The 15,686-nt window shown below is 40.8% G+C and overlaps 1 protein-coding gene across 1 annotated transcript in view; it reads right to left on the reverse strand.

Moving 5' to 3' along the window:
- Positions 1–94: 94 nt before the first annotated feature.
- The window catches only part of fbn3 (fibrillin 3), a 68,721-nt gene continuing 53,129 nt past the window's right edge, over positions 95–15,686 (reverse strand). Inside the window, exons 37-65 of the mRNA XM_086047905.1 lie at positions 14,993–15,154; positions 14,498–14,566; positions 14,300–14,425; positions 14,086–14,211; positions 13,860–14,009; positions 13,697–13,768; positions 12,563–12,688; positions 12,355–12,480; positions 11,158–11,283; positions 10,957–11,073; positions 9,950–10,078; positions 9,762–9,881; positions 9,541–9,666; positions 9,190–9,342; positions 8,520–8,585; positions 8,310–8,435; positions 7,518–7,637; positions 7,283–7,405; positions 7,065–7,196; positions 6,700–6,825; positions 6,362–6,568; positions 5,451–5,576; positions 5,227–5,349; positions 4,832–4,948; positions 4,618–4,746; positions 4,405–4,524; positions 3,755–3,986; positions 3,377–3,533; positions 95–2,707 (exon numbers count right to left, since the gene is read on the reverse strand). Coding sequence (XP_085904031.1) covers positions 2,333–2,707; positions 3,377–3,533; positions 3,755–3,986; positions 4,405–4,524; positions 4,618–4,746; positions 4,832–4,948; positions 5,227–5,349; positions 5,451–5,576; positions 6,362–6,568; positions 6,700–6,825; positions 7,065–7,196; positions 7,283–7,405; positions 7,518–7,637; positions 8,310–8,435; positions 8,520–8,585; positions 9,190–9,342; positions 9,541–9,666; positions 9,762–9,881; positions 9,950–10,078; positions 10,957–11,073; positions 11,158–11,283; positions 12,355–12,480; positions 12,563–12,688; positions 13,697–13,768; positions 13,860–14,009; positions 14,086–14,211; positions 14,300–14,425; positions 14,498–14,566; positions 14,993–15,154 — 4,007 coding nt within the window. The 3' untranslated portion in view covers positions 95–2,332. The remainder of the gene's footprint in view (positions 2,708–3,376; positions 3,534–3,754; positions 3,987–4,404; positions 4,525–4,617; positions 4,747–4,831; positions 4,949–5,226; positions 5,350–5,450; positions 5,577–6,361; positions 6,569–6,699; positions 6,826–7,064; positions 7,197–7,282; positions 7,406–7,517; positions 7,638–8,309; positions 8,436–8,519; positions 8,586–9,189; positions 9,343–9,540; positions 9,667–9,761; positions 9,882–9,949; positions 10,079–10,956; positions 11,074–11,157; positions 11,284–12,354; positions 12,481–12,562; positions 12,689–13,696; positions 13,769–13,859; positions 14,010–14,085; positions 14,212–14,299; positions 14,426–14,497; positions 14,567–14,992; positions 15,155–15,686) is intronic.

The raw sequence follows: 15,686 nt of genomic DNA on the forward strand, positions 1-15,686 counted from the left end.
CTCCTCCTATCAGAGGAAAAAACGCATTTTTAAACTGTATATAAACTGGTTTGCAACTGTACATGTTAGGGAAGAGATAGCCAGGAAACAACACTTAAAAATATAACCCACAATACTTTATTGCAAATTGTCACTTGACAAAAGTTTACAATACGTGAATCATTCATATCTTACCGACTGCCAATGACCGAGTGTCTTTGGTTTTTGTCTTTGCACATAAATGAGGATCAGAATATTAAAAACAATGTGATTTATTGATCCTCAACTAATAAATGTGCTGTGTACGGATGATTGTCACTTTAGCGTTCTCTTTGAAAAGGACTGAAACTTCGAGCCAAGTTGTTGCTTTTCTGGCAAGTATAGCACGTTATAGTTCAGTGCAAGTGGGTGATGATGCTAATGGCACTATTCAAGTTTGGCACTGAAATGTCAAAAAACAAACAAACAAAACAAAAAATAAGAGACACAAGGACAATATAAAGATACAAAGTGTTACAAAGATTTCCAGGTTAGAAATAGACAAAATGGTTATGTGTGATAAACATGGCCTAGGCTGTTGGCCCAGTGCGAAACCTTGAATGCTCAAAACAAGAATTAGCATCATTTAGCACCATTATGAGCCGAGCTGGAGGCGGTCAAGTTTGCACTGACGTTTATAGCATTGAATAGACAGTGTAAGCTCCCCTTATGCTGACATCAGAGTGTTGATCATCATCTATGAGAACAACAGTCAATAGCATTAAAAGGCCTTCTATCTACTGTTTACTTTGGCTGTCTTGACATTTAAAAAAAAAAATCCACTTTTTACTTAAAAATATACAATTTCAAGAAGCACGCTTGATAATATTGTTTTTTTTTTTTCAGCACTGAGACAATACAAAGTACAAACAAACACAACAATAATAAAGCCTGGCACAAAATTTAACAAACGTCACTTTTGCAATCCAGATTCAAGACTGCGTTCTTTGTACAGCAGACGGGATTATCTATAGCACCTTTTTTTCCTCTTTGAGAGAAAAAAAAATATGAGAAATGAAGAGTATGACCTGACAGATTTTTTTGTTGTTGTTGCATGCATTGATACTGTAATCACTATACTTAAATTTACAGCTTGTCAAGACTGGTACTATTTGGTGCCGTGGTGTAAACACAGATCAGCCCATATTAAGATCACAATCCTGGTCAGGTGACTGTTGCCTCCTATCAGTTGACCCCTCCTTGGTTAAGAATCAATGCACTTAAAAACCCCTAACAAGGGAATTAACACAAAAGTGGCCTGACCTAGCTTCTTTGGAAAAGCTGCTGACTGTAGGATTCCCTGCTCATGACGATAGCACCCTCTTTGGTTTGCATGTCAGCATCACACTGGGTGGGAAGCATTGAGGTAACCTAACACATGCAAACAAGTGCTAATTCCACAGCTGATGAACCTGAAATGTTGTTACAGTTGCAGTCCTCTCACGCAAACGGCCCCGTGACATGACACGAAACAGTAGCATGAAGTGAGATGTGATCTTTGAAATTAAAATATCCCAGAAAGGTGCCATGAAGATGCCTCATTCCTTGTCAGACATCGAGGGATTGTTCTTGAAATGCATGCAGAAAGACCGTTATGGCAGCTCTCAGCACTTTTTTTCCCCCCCATCATAAATCCCCTCATGTGTTGTGCTTTTCTTTTTTTCTTTTTTTTCTTTTTTACTTGCCTGCCTACAAAAGTGCTTCATGGACTTGTGTGCCATTATGACTTTTACAATTGCACCTCAATAAATTGGAATATTGTAGAAAAGTTCATTTATTTTTCGGTAGTTCAATTCAAAATATTACCGTCATATATTACATAGCTTCTAAAATAATGTTCATCTTAAGTCTTCTCTAATTAATATCATTAAAATGATTTTGATTGTTTCTGATGTAATATTCTATTTCTCGAGATGTTACATTTTGGCTTTTCGTGATTCAGTTCACGTTATCGACTGAACTTCAAATAAATGAAGTTTTAATAATATCCCCGGTTATTGAGATGCCACCTGTATTGGAGGGGCTCTACGCACCTCACTGTGATCTGTTCCACAGGAGTGCTTGTTGTGGGAGAGAAGGATGGACACAAGCATAATCATGGTAAAAAAAAAAAAACCCAAAAGGAAAATCTAAATCACACAAACCATGAACACATAATAACATGAACAGTAACAAAGTGGTGGTAAAGTTGGGCTGATTGCCTTAGTCTTTCAGAGCCCTCGGTTAACCCTCTGCTGGATACAAGGGCGGGTTAAAACTCAAAGGTTCAGGCTTTGAAGGGGGTCAGTCCAGGCGCGGGGACTTGTGAGCGCGTTCAGTGCAGGTGGATGTGAAGCTTGATGCGCAGGGCGTCCCCGATTTCCCCTTGTAGGTAGTCCTTGTCGTGCTGCTCCTCCAGCTGGTTTCGTCTCCGGGGCCCGAACAGGGGCAGGCTGGCGATGTCGAGCCGATAGGACCCGGCGGGAGGCGGCCTCTTGCCCAGCCTCAGCACGCTCTTCCCATCGCGGCGCTCCAACAGGCGGAAGTGTTCGTTGGCGTTACCGTGGGTGATGACGTAGCGCACGTGGTGCTCCAGCGGCTGCAGGGCGGGCAGCAGCTCCAGCAGAGGTTCCTTGTTGAGGAACGAGGCCAGAGAAAGGTTCATGGGGATGGAGGCTTCCGTGTCCACGCTGGCCAGACTCACTGGCTCCTATAATGGATCACAAATTCAATTTGGACATTGTCATCATCATGGCTCTCATACAATGACTATCGGAGAAATCACCATGACATCACCCGTTCTTGAAATGCCTTAATGTTTTGAAATGATCCTAGCCTACCATTGAATGGTGGGGCTGTTTGACTTAAAATAGGCTATGGTAGATCTGGTCTATTTCCCTGTTATATGACGAAGAAGGCTATGACCGCTTGAGCTTGACTTTTCTGTTTCTCGGTTTCATTGCGCAGATGAAACAGTGAAAGCAAACCATCGATTGCTAGAAATCAAATTACTGGAAACCAGTCCTTAAAAAGAACCGTGTTTCGATTCCCATCCCCACCAATCATGGAGATTTGAACCTGTAGAGGAAGCGACTCCGACAGCAGGCGGTCTTGGTATCATCTCTGTACAACTACTTTGTATTGACAAAGTCTACTTGCCTTATCCTCTTCACCCACAGTTTCGTTTTGAAGTAAATTGTAAAAAAAAATCTGGCTGCGCAATCCAAAACACAACCAAATCTTGTCATGGTTTCAATTCAGGTCAGCAGTAGTCACTCTCATTCTGCTGTCCGTAGCTATCTATATATAGTATCTGTATCCTGGCGCCTATCGTTTACAAACATTCAACATTGGTCCATAGTCTTGCTAGATGACTTACATGATCAAGCTCATTTTCATCTGCGTTGCGTTTGTGTCGTCCGCTCTTTCCTCCTCCATTGATCTTACATTCGTAGCAGGCCTCAGGGGACAGACTGTCGTCCTCCTCGCCTTCTGTACCCAATTGGCCGGGGAAGCCTGAGCCTGATATACAGTGACTGCGCGGAGGCATAGACAACACGGTCAAAAACACGGCATAAGACAAATTAAACATGAATATTTATTTGTAATCAGCAGCATGATAGACTAGTGGTCAAATTAAATCTAATCAAACAAATACAGAGGTTAAATTTCTGCTGTTTTGAAAGTAGGTCAATTTGTAAGTCATTCGCAGGGAGATTGTGTTTGACATGGACGGGTCCCGCTATCCATCCCTCACCCTTGTCCAGCCCTGTAGAAGCCTCCAGGACAGCCGCAAAGGTATCCACCATCCGTGTTGGAGCAGCCGTACATACACGGGTTGCCTCCCATGGAGCACTCGTTCACATCCTGGCAGCCGCCAGCAGACGACTCAAAGTCGAAGCCGGAGGGGCACACACACTTGTAGCTGCCCAGCGTGTTGTAGCAGGAAGCAGAGCCGCACATTGAGCCCGACTGGCACTCATTTTCATCTGCAAAGAAAAGGGCAGACAAAATATGAATGGAAGTAATTATTCAACCTAAGCACGAGAAAAAATATGTTTTTTATTATGCGATACATATTACTTGTGTAATCCGATTAGAAACAAACTTAAAAATGCAACATCCATTGAACAAAAAACATGTGAAGAGACTGGAGCTAAAATGTGTAATTGCACACAGAATTCCACTATGCCTGTACACATTCACTGGCCACTTCATTAGGTACACCTGGACAACCTAAAGAGGCAAGAATGTATTAATTCTGTATGCGTTACTTACCAGTGAACAGTTAAAGAAGTGATGAAATGACTAATATAAACCAATCCATTACACAAAAATAACCTGCACATTACCATCTTTGCGAAAGCAGAACTTTTGGCACATTAACGAGATGTCGGTGCGACTCACCGACACACTGGTTCCACTGGTAGTGCTGCACGTAGCCTTGAGGACAGCCGCAGCGGAAACCTCCCATCATGTTCTGACAGCCATGTTGACAGCGGTGGTTACTGCTACATTCGTCCACATCTGACAAACACAAGAGTGTTTTGACATCAGAACATCAAAGCATGTTAACGTGCTTTGGTCACATCCGACCGACGTGACTTCGGGCTTACTTACCCTCACACTCCAGGCCGGTGGTGTCCAAAGAGAAGCCTTTAGAGCACTCACAGTTGAAACTACCAGGAGTGTTGACACAAGAAGCCTGAGAACCGCACGCACTGTTCTGACCCATGCACTCATTGTTGTCTGAAAAATCACAATAGATTGTTAACTATTTCATTCAATGCACGCAAAGACGATTTATAGTAAGTGGACACGATCTTCCGCTCACCAATGCAGGCCGTTTGATGCTGAGAGAAGCCCGGTGGACACTTGCAAGTGAAGCCTCCAATGGTGTTGACACAAAGGAACTGGCAGTTATGTTGCTTGGTGGAACACTCGTCCAGATCTTAACAGGAGAGAAGAAATACTGCATTATAAAAAATGAGCCCGGACCTCCGCTTAGCTTTTTTGGCCACTTGCATAAATTGTAAATGAAAGGCGACAAGAGACTGGATTCTGCCCACATGTTAAAGTGACCTTTTGTAGAAAAATAATTCACATAAAAAATCTAATTGCTACATGTCACACTGGACTGAGATAGTTCATCATTTTTTTCACAAAACTAAGAGATTATTAGGGGTTGATAGATTGGTACAGAGAATAAAAAGGTGCGAGTCTGTATACCTTTGCAGGTCTTTCCATCAGGCTGCAGGGTGTATCCTCTCGGACAGGAGCAGAGGTAGCTGCCCTCAGTGTTTTTACACAGGAAGTTGCAAGGCTTGGGAGACAGTGAGCACTCATCCGTGTCTGTAAACACATTCAACATAGATGAGGAATAGCAAGCAGGGCAGCCAAAACAAGGCTGAAAATCGGAAAAGAACATCATTCTAGAGAGACGTCAGCCTTACCGACACACGAGGTAGCAGTAAAGTCGGTCTTGTATCCAACGTTACAGTGGCAGCGGAAGGATCCGATAGTGTTGATGCACTGACCGTTGCGACACAGATCTGGCATCACCTGACACTCGTTGATATCTGGATGCAAAAGACAGAGAGATCAAATATTTCAAAAGATTTTCTAGCAGTAATACGACATATAATGATACAATTGAATTTTCTTTTTACCTTTTTTCAGAGAGGAAATAAAAAACTGAACTGAAGCGTATCCTCTTATAAGTGGGATGTGGCTTTGTTCAGATTTAACCAATCACATTCAAAATTCATGTTAAATGAGAGTCAGCACAAATCTGCTACTACTTAAAGTGGAAGTCAACCCAAAATTGTTCTTCACAATAATATGTTCTGTGCGCCTTCAATTGTCTAAATATTATATTTATGGAATGTGAGTTAAGCAGCATTTTGTCACTTGCTACCAACTCAAATGAAATCACAGTTGCACGGAGCTCAGGTTACAACCAATCATGGCTCAGCGTTAGAAAATAGGTGATCGGTCGTTACATGAGCCCCGAGCAACTGTGATGTCATTTTCAGTCGACGGTAAAGTGACAAAATGGCCGCCCCGTGACATAGCTAAAAACGGCTGGATTTTGCTGCTTAACTCATGCCATGTTTAGACTAGTGAAGGTGCAGAGAATATTTTATTGAAAATCATTTTTGAGGGGTTGACTTCCACTTTAAAGTGCATGAGTGTGACCATGCTTCACTGCAGTTGTTGTGCTCTTTTGGTCATAAGCAGTGTTGTGTTTGTGCCCAACATACTTCATGGCCAAAAGGTTCAGCCTTGGTTTCATCGGACCATAACACTTTTTCCCCACGTGTGTTTGGGAGATTGTTTTAATGTCCGATGCTCAGCTACTCACCCCTGCCATCTGTGGTGTAGCCGGGGCCAAGAGGGCACATCTTCTTATACTGGACGGTGCCAGGCAGCGGGCAGAGCTCACACTGCAAGCCCCAGCCACGACCTGTGTTGCAGCAGCACTCGGACTTGGTCACGCTGTTCCTGTTGGTGGACAACTGCTGACACATTGTCTGCAGGACCTCCATGTAACAGAAGCCCTTGCGGTTGTCTGGAGGACGGTGAGAAATAAAAATTTTTTTTTTAAAAAGAATGACTCATGCTTTATTGTGGGTTTCAACTCGATTGAATTACTACAACTTCTCCTTCACAGTGTATTGGAGTAGGTAATCAATGTCTCACCAATACACTCAGTTCCCGTGGAGCTGGGCTCGAAGCCATCGTTGCACTCGCAGCGGTAACTTCCCACAGTGTTGACGCAGCGTCCGTTCTTGCAAATGCCAGGCTTGGCTCTGCATTCATTCAAGTCTGCAAGCGCACGGAAGGACATAGAAACATGAGCCACAGATAACGTACACATCCAAACCAAAAAAAAAAATATATATATATATATATATATATATATATATATATATATATATATATATATTTCTGATTGATTGATTGATTTTTACCTCAGCTATATATGATAGTCTCACACTGCATTTGTATTGCTGTACACATGGCATACAATACTAAATCTTTTAAGCAGAATCATGTTTTCTCACCCATACATCCCTCTCCATCAGGCCGGCGCTGCATGCCAGGTGGGCAAATACACATGAAGGTCCCGATCAGGTTCTTACACGTCATACCCTTGGAGTCACAGTCATCCAGACCCTCTGAGCACTCATCCTGGTCTAATGACAAAAGGCCAAAAAGTAAATAAATGTTCATCGGCCAGTAAAATGTTCTTTGAATAAGTAAGTTGTTACAATCTTTTCACCTCGGCACATGCGATGATCATCTCGCAGCACGTAGCCGGTAGGGCACATGCACTCGTAGGAGCCAAAGGTGTTCACACAACGGAAAGCACACAGCAGAGGATTCTTTGAGCACTCGTTGATGTCTGCGGACAGGAAACAAGAATGTACATATGTTCATGTACCAAAGTAAATGTAATCATGAGAATAATCATCATCATCTTCATAATCAAGTTAATGTGTCTGTGGATGGCTGACCTTCACATGTCATCATGGGCCCGGGTTCAAAGCCCTCTTGGCAAGAACATTCAAAGCCTCCCACCACATTGGTGCAGGTTCCATTTCCGCACGGGTTTCCAATGGAGCATTCGTCGGTGTCTGCCGAGTACAAGAGAAGAGATCATTGAACATCCAAACGTTTGCATATCCTTTATCTGGCATACAATCGTATTTGGTTACTTAAAACGGAAATCAACCCAAAGAAATTTTTTCAAGAATATGTTCCCAGCAGGCCCAGTAGTTGAAACTTGGCATTCTGATTAATTTTGCATTTATGGAATATGGGTTAAGCAGCAAAATGCACTCGTTTTTTAGCCATCTCAGAGGGCGGCCATTTTGTCATTTCTATCGATTGAAAATTACATCACAACTACTCAGGGCTCAGGTAACGAAAACAGGTCAGCCGTGTTGGTCGTCACTTGAGCCCTAAGCAGTTGTGATGTCATCTTCAGTCGACAGAAGTGACAAAATGGCCGCCCCCAGAGATGGCTAAAAACGAGTGGATTAACTCTTATTCCACAAACGCAAAATTGATCTGACTGCCTTGTTTCAACTAGTGGTCTTGCATATAACATATTCTTGGAAAAAATATGTTTGGGTTGACTTCCACTTTAAATAAAAACATTCATGATAATAATAATCAAACATTCCTCTGCATATATTGAAATAGTTTTGCTTCACTGTGGAAAATTTGTGCTGAAATGTACTTTTTATTATTAAGTTCATGAAGACTTTTTTTTTTAACTCAAATCAAAATATGAAGTAACGTACCAATACAATTAACTCCAGTGTAGTCCAGATTGTATCCAAAGGGGCATTCACAGCGGAACGAACCATCTGTGTTGATGCAGATGCCATTCTGGCAGATGCCTGGGTTATCCAGACACTCATTCATATCTGCAGGAGAAAAAAAGTGACATATATGTTCACGTATGTTTTCCATCATATTGGCCCAATTTAGTTCTGTGATGTAGCACGCACCCTCACGAGCATCACCAGGTCCAGGCAGCGCTCCGTGGCCGTAGGGACACAACGTGTTAAAAGCAGCTGGAAAACACATTGAAAAGGTCAGTTATTTTACAAATGCCATCATGCGCATAAATTAATTACGCCTGTTCGCGTATTTCTTAAGGGTACAATGAAAAAAACATGATTAATGAATATTACTTCAGTAATATGATCTAACCTTAACATCCGAGCTGCTTTGAAAAAACTGACAAACTACAGTGTTTCAGTGCAGCATGTTTATGAAAATGAACTAGCCTTATTTTTTGTATGGGTGCTGAAGATTATGCGGGCAGTCAGGGACATTTTTCAGGATCACCTCTCACACACAAAACTGAAAAGCTCTCACAGGAAAAACAAGCACATTTCAGAAGTGTGTGCCATAGCATTTCACTTGAGATGGAAGCCTTCCGTTTTTTTCCCTCAATTAAAACTGGCTTCTTCACAGTTTTTCACCTCACTAAGTTAGACCACCAGCCTACAAGTAGCTTCACCGAATCAGCAGCGTTCACAATGCACTGGTTTAGCGGAGACCATCAGAACCTTGTCAAATGCAAACTCTGCATTTGCATGTTTTTGTACTCTAGACTTGTGAGAGTATATGGCTTTCTTGACCTGCGTGAATGTATGCATGCTCGTGACACACCTTCGGTCTCTCTGGGACACAGCTCGCAAGGAAGCCCCCAGCCCTCTCCAGGCATCTTGCTGCAGCAGCACTTGGCTTTGGTAGTGTTGAAAGCTTTTGGGACGGAACACTTTCCGACCTCGAATTTGGTGAAACAGAAACTCTCTCGGGTGTCTGTCGTAAATGAGACGAGAATGAATGGATTGCTATTTTGTAAGATAAACAGTTGTACATATTTCACTTTTTTTTTTTATATCTAACAATAACCAGGCCCATCTTGTCCATTTTAAAAAATCATATGTGGCCCTTGAGCACTAAAGTCTGCCCACCCCAAAGCTATAGCCACTGATGACAACTAAGAGTTTGTCTCACCATAGCAGCGCCGCTTGTTATCAGAGAGCACGAAGCCCGGCTGGCAGGTGCACTGAAAGCTGCCGGGGGTGTTGGTACAGGTGCCAAACTGGCAAAGGTTTGGTTCTACCTCACACTCGTTGATATCTGGGAAGGCAGCAGGACATGAGAACATGGTGTAAGTGGGGAAAGAGAGAATATGATTTTGCGGTAATTGCTAAGTGTCCACGTCTGTGTCTTACCAATGCACTGGTCATTCTGCACCTCATAGCCCGGAGGGCAAATACATCTGAAGGATCCATCCAAATTCTGGCAAGTTCCCGGGGAACATGTACCAGGCAGACTCACGCACTCGTTGATATCTGTAAGGGGAAAAAATGTGTGTTTAAATCTGAAAACAAGTGGTGATAAATCCATTAATCAGACTTACCGACACAGTTTTTGCCATCAGGTGTATTCTCATAACCTTCGTGGCAGAGACATTGGAAGGACCCCATTCCGTTGATGCACTGCCCATTCCTGCACACTTGACCCTGCAGGGCGCTGCACTCGTCGATGTCTGCCAGGTGGACATTTACATTGTTTTAACTTTTATATATTTGTATTAGGGCCTGAACAATATAGATTTTTGGGGGATGATGCAGATTCCGATCCCAATAACAGATTACTTCGCAGATTAATAAAGAAATATATAATGAATAAATGCCCTTAATGCTAACAACAAGAAAGGTAGAGGATAACCAAATTTGACTGTTTTACAATAATCCTTTAGTATTTACTTAAAATATGGTAAAACTCTGCATATTTTCTTTTGAGGGGTGGGGGTGTTTTCATATTTTTGTTTGTCTGACGTTGTAATGGTTTAATGTGTAAGAAAACAAACAAACAAACAAATCGGCAAAAAATTGGCAGATTTTTAAGTAAATTAATCCGAACCCTGCATATTGTTATAAATTGTGACCCTACTTTGAAACCCTAATCCACCTTTGAAACTCTACTTTGGAAGCCTACTGTTTTTAAAAAAAAATATTTTGAACATGCACAAAAATAAAAGTACAGAATAAAACAGTAACAAAAAAAACCAGCAAAATTAATTATCAAACAAATTTATTTTGCTGTTTTTTTCAGAAGAACTTTTTAAACTTTTTTGGGGGGGCTTGAATGTCATTATCTTTGCCTTATGTTGTAATGTGGTAATTGTGGTAAAAATCATCAAAAATACACTGAAATCGGATGATTTTTGCAGATTTTAACATTTTACATTAAGACCAAATATCAGATGATTCAGTTGGCTGATTAATCAGTCCGGCCCTCATTCGTGCATATAATTAGATTTCATCAATCTGTGTTGTCTTATTAATTGAAAGGTAAAGGTACACATCAGCAAAAAGCGAAATTAGCGAGTCCATGTATTGTAAGATGTAATCCATTCCATACCCATGCAGTCATTGTTGTGGGTGAGCTCAAAGCCAGGGAAGCACAGGCAGTTGTAGGACCCCACAGTGTTTTTACAGGTACCGTTGCCACATGGTTGTCTGTCGCACTCATCAATGTCTAAAAATACATAAAGTGTCTGAGTTAAACTGAGAAAGGGAATACAAAACAGTCACAAGATCAGTTGTGGACCATCCCTCTCACCCATGCACATTGTCTGGTCTGCGGTCGCTTTGAAGCCGTTGTGGCAGAGACACCGGTAGCTGCCTTGGGTATCAATGCACTCTCCATGGCTGCACACGTTAGGAATCTCCTGACACTCGTTGCGGTCTGACAGAACCAAGGATAAGATGAGTGAATGCTGAGAGACAAGCATTTTGACAATGGTCGAGAACCCAAAGACAAAAATCACAAGAAACGCCGACATACATATACCATTAGGATGTCACGAGAAGAATATGAGTTCAAATCCATTACTATGTCACAAAAGTGCCGCAATAGCTCAACTGTTAACTATCCTCTCAGATTGTTTTAAAGTCATACCAAGACTGCTCACAGTCCACAGGGAGCACATTTGCTCTGGATTTGTGGAATGCTATGACATTCTGTGGTGCATTACCCAGCACTATACAATAAATACATTTCCACTATTCACAGGGGATCTGCTACGGAGAAAGCCTGAGTAATTGACTCGCCCAAAATATTGACTATTGCCTGTACTGTATTCATTATCATTCAGTATCATTCATCATTCCATCATTCATAAATATACCACAAACTGTGATCTGGAGCATTGAAATATCATTTTAAATTCACCTTGCAACATTACCCTTAAATGATATGGAGAAAAAAAGTATGTATAAAACATGGGGCAAAGACTCTCCTTAAATTCTGCCAACAACCCAGGCTAGCTCCTCCCCAAAATACAAAAATCTTAGAATTGTTGATACATTACTCAACATACTTCCTTAATACCAACTATCACATTAACCATGGATTTGGCATCATTATGTAGCATTTTAAGGCATAATAAATGTAGCCTAAAAATACAAGATTCTGGGAATAGGTGCATTTTTAGTTAAAAAATGCAAATACATGAAGTGATGAATGGCATTTTGCGGAGGCTCACTGTAGTCCTGAGTAAACTGTTGTCAGCACTCACACACATACTGTCTAAGTAAATATCTGTTAATTTTATCTATGGCAAGACATTTGAACAGTTTTTGGATGAAAGGAGTGTGGAAAAACAGATTTACAATGATACTTAATGCTTGTACTAATAGTTAACTTACTGTGAGGAACTTTTTCTTTATAACCTTTTCTACACTTGCTTAAGTGCTGATAACCAATGAACATCATCATTTTCTGTGCGTTGACAAGCTCCAAGAAATATGCACTCACCCAGGCAGGCTCCACTAGGGGAGAGTTTGAAGCCTGGTGAACACTCGCAGCGATAACTGCCGGGAATGTTGATACACTTGGCATTACGCTGGCACAGGTTGTCCCCGCTGTTACACTCGTCAATATCTACGCAGGATGCAAATACAACATCAATGTCAAACACAGGCACTACTGCTTTTTTGACTGTCTGTTATTTCATAAGGTTTACCTTCACAAATGAGCAGTATGTTGTTATAGCTGAAGCCCATCGGACATTCACAACGGAAGCTCCCGATCTGGTTGATGCATACGCCATTGGCACAGATACCAGGAATCTCCCGGCACTCATCAATATCTGCACATAAACACAGCAGAGGGTGAATCGATGGATGGATGTCAATTAATGTCATCTAATTTGAGCCATATAAGTGCTGATATTTGACATATTCAATAGGATATAAATATGTGTGCCTTCTCTCAGACCATGCACATAGAAGTTCACAACCAAGGCGTTTGCTGTTGCTTTTCTGTCTTCTGATTGGCTAAATTGCACGTGACAACCAATGGATGCATATTCTTGTGGCCAGATTAAAAAAAAAAAAAAAAAGAAAAAAAATCTCCCAAGAATAAGGAAGATGTTTGTTTTTTTATAATGCTAATATAATCTGGATTTTATCAAGTAAAGTATTAGGTCTCCACTGAAATAAAAATACATTTACACCTTTTATGAGAAGGTGTATATTTCCCCCAGAATTATACATTTTCAAGATAAAAAAAAGTGACTTTTTTTTAGATTAAACTTTAAACATTAGGAGAATAAAATTACTCTTTTTTTTAAAGTAGTACATTTTCAAGGAAAAAAGTTGTGTATTTCCCATACAAGTCATAATATCGTCTTTACAAGGGGAAGTAAAGAAATGATAACAGATGAATAGTTGTTGTCAAGATTATTTGCACAGTTTTATAAAACAATAAAATATTGGTTGGGGTTTTGGCACATAAACAGGAGATTATTATCAGTACTGTGATTTTTTTTAGACAATGTTGATTGAAATTAAATTAGTTGGCAATCACATGACTGGTATTGAGAGAAAAACAATGACTGCTTGGCTCAGACGGACGGACGCATCACTGTCTTTTTTTGGGTGGATTTTAAAATTAATTTGTTAAAATATGACTCTTTCTACAAAATAGACTTTATCCTTGTAATATGATGACTTTAATCATAAAACGGTATGACCTTTTATCTATGAAAATACACAATTTACTCTCGTACGATTACGACTTCTTTTACTCCTTTGTAAGATTTAACAAGGACAAAGCCAAGTGTAACGTGTTGTGACATGCACAATTATGACCTTACCAATTGGCTTGCCAGTGTGGATGTCAATGATGAAGCCTGGGGCCTGGTTACCGCAAAGTAACTGATACTCGGCTGAAACACAAACGGATGGGCGTAACATTAAAAAAAATGCTTCATAAAAGTTTCTTCATGAGCCGTTTTTGTTTGCAGAGTGGGTACTCACAGGTAGCGGGAGTTGGGCAGGCCTCGCACGGCTTGTTCCAGGCCTTGCCTACGTTGTAGGCACAGCAACACATCTTCTTGGTCATGTTGAAGGACAGCTCGTTCTCGCATGTATCATTGAAGTTGCGGTAACACACGCTTTTCCTCATGTCTGAATTTCACGGACAGAAAGAGAATCAGCACAATAATTCTGGCAACAAAAAGACGTTGGATGTGATGTCACTTACCCATGCAGTTGTTTCCTCCATTGACCTGCATGTACTCAGGGGGACACACGCATGTGTAGTTGCCCAAAGTATTGTAACAGGTACCAGGTCCACAGATCCCGATGTGGGTGGTGCATTCATCAATGTCTATAAATTATGAAAGGTGAGGTGCAGTTAGTAGAAGTTGAAATGAGAAACAATAGCGATAGAGGTGGTCGTTGGTTGGCAATCTTACCCTCACAGATGCGAGTCTCCTCGTTGAGATAATAACCCGCCGGGCACTCACACTGGAAACTACCAAAGGTGTTGACACAGTTTCCACCCTGGCAGAGGCCCGGAAGCTCCTGGCACTCATCAATATCTAGAGAATGAATCAAATACTGTATTGTCGTTCCACGCTGAGCTAGGAAAGAAAGAAAGCTGAATTGTTTACCTTCTAGGATGACAGTAATGGGGTTGGGTCTGAAACCTTCTCCTCCGGGACAAAGAGTCCGATATTCGGCTATTGAAAAAACAAAGCTTGTTATTTAGGTACCGGTAAGTGCATTTTACTGATATTAACTATGTATACAGCAGCAAGAAATGAAGATGTAGCCAGCCACATTGGGCACAATACAAACATTGCATCAGGTCTAAAATAAACTAATATATAACCATACATTTACTTATTGTAAAATGTTTGTCTCATATATTCTAAATAGAGTAACCAAAATATAAGAAACAGCTCTCAGTATGATGCATTACACTTCTCCTGCATTGAAACCACAACAATAAAGAATATTGTTAAATAAATCCCTCATAAAGTGTCACTCGAAAGGGCTAATGTATAATGCAGCTCTTGTTTTGGTTCCAGATTGGGTAGCTGTACCAAATGAACATTTAAGATGACATCTAAAATCAGATAGCGGAACATGGAGGTCATGCATACTCGAGTTGGGGGCAGGGCACAGTTCGCAGGGGTTGCCCCAGGCTCCTCCCAGCGAACAGCAACAGGAAGCTCTGGTCACGCCCACACCGATCTCAGCGCTGCAGGAGATACCTCCATCGCCGCGCGCGAGGATGTCGAGGAAACAGTTTCCCACGCGAGTATCTGCATGAGACATATGAAAAATATATCACTTTTAAAGAAAATAATAATAATCAAAGGTTCTAATGCATTCTGTAAAAAAGAAATCTGAGTATAAGTTAAAGAAAGTAAGTGATCATTTATGCATGTACAGTTTATGGACACAATTAATAAATATGGAATAGCAGCACAAAAGCGCTTTTTGGCCATGTTTTATCAATGAAGATCTAAGAACACTTAACCCAACTAGTCTGACTGGATCTATAGATGGTCTAAAATGATACCTAAATTCAGGTGCACCTCAATTTTTGAACATATTGTAAAATAGAAAAATTAAAAAAGGGAAATTCTAAAACCATACCTAACCTGTATAGGAAAAAATATTTTGATGGCTTCTATTAGAATATTCAAATTTCTTGAGATGGTGAGGTTTTGTTTTTTTTTCTCTTTAAGATAATCAGACAATTTTTGGGAAAAAAAATTAATCATGCAAGCATTCTAGTGAATATGCATAATGTTACATTTAATATTAACACAGTATATACTTTTTTTGTGA

Source organism: Filicampus tigris, chromosome 12 (genome assembly GCF_054856515.1).
Source record: "Filicampus tigris isolate MCC_2025a chromosome 12, RoL_Ftig_1.0, whole genome shotgun sequence".
Lineage (NCBI taxonomy): Eukaryota > Metazoa > Chordata > Actinopteri > Syngnathiformes > Syngnathidae > Filicampus > Filicampus tigris.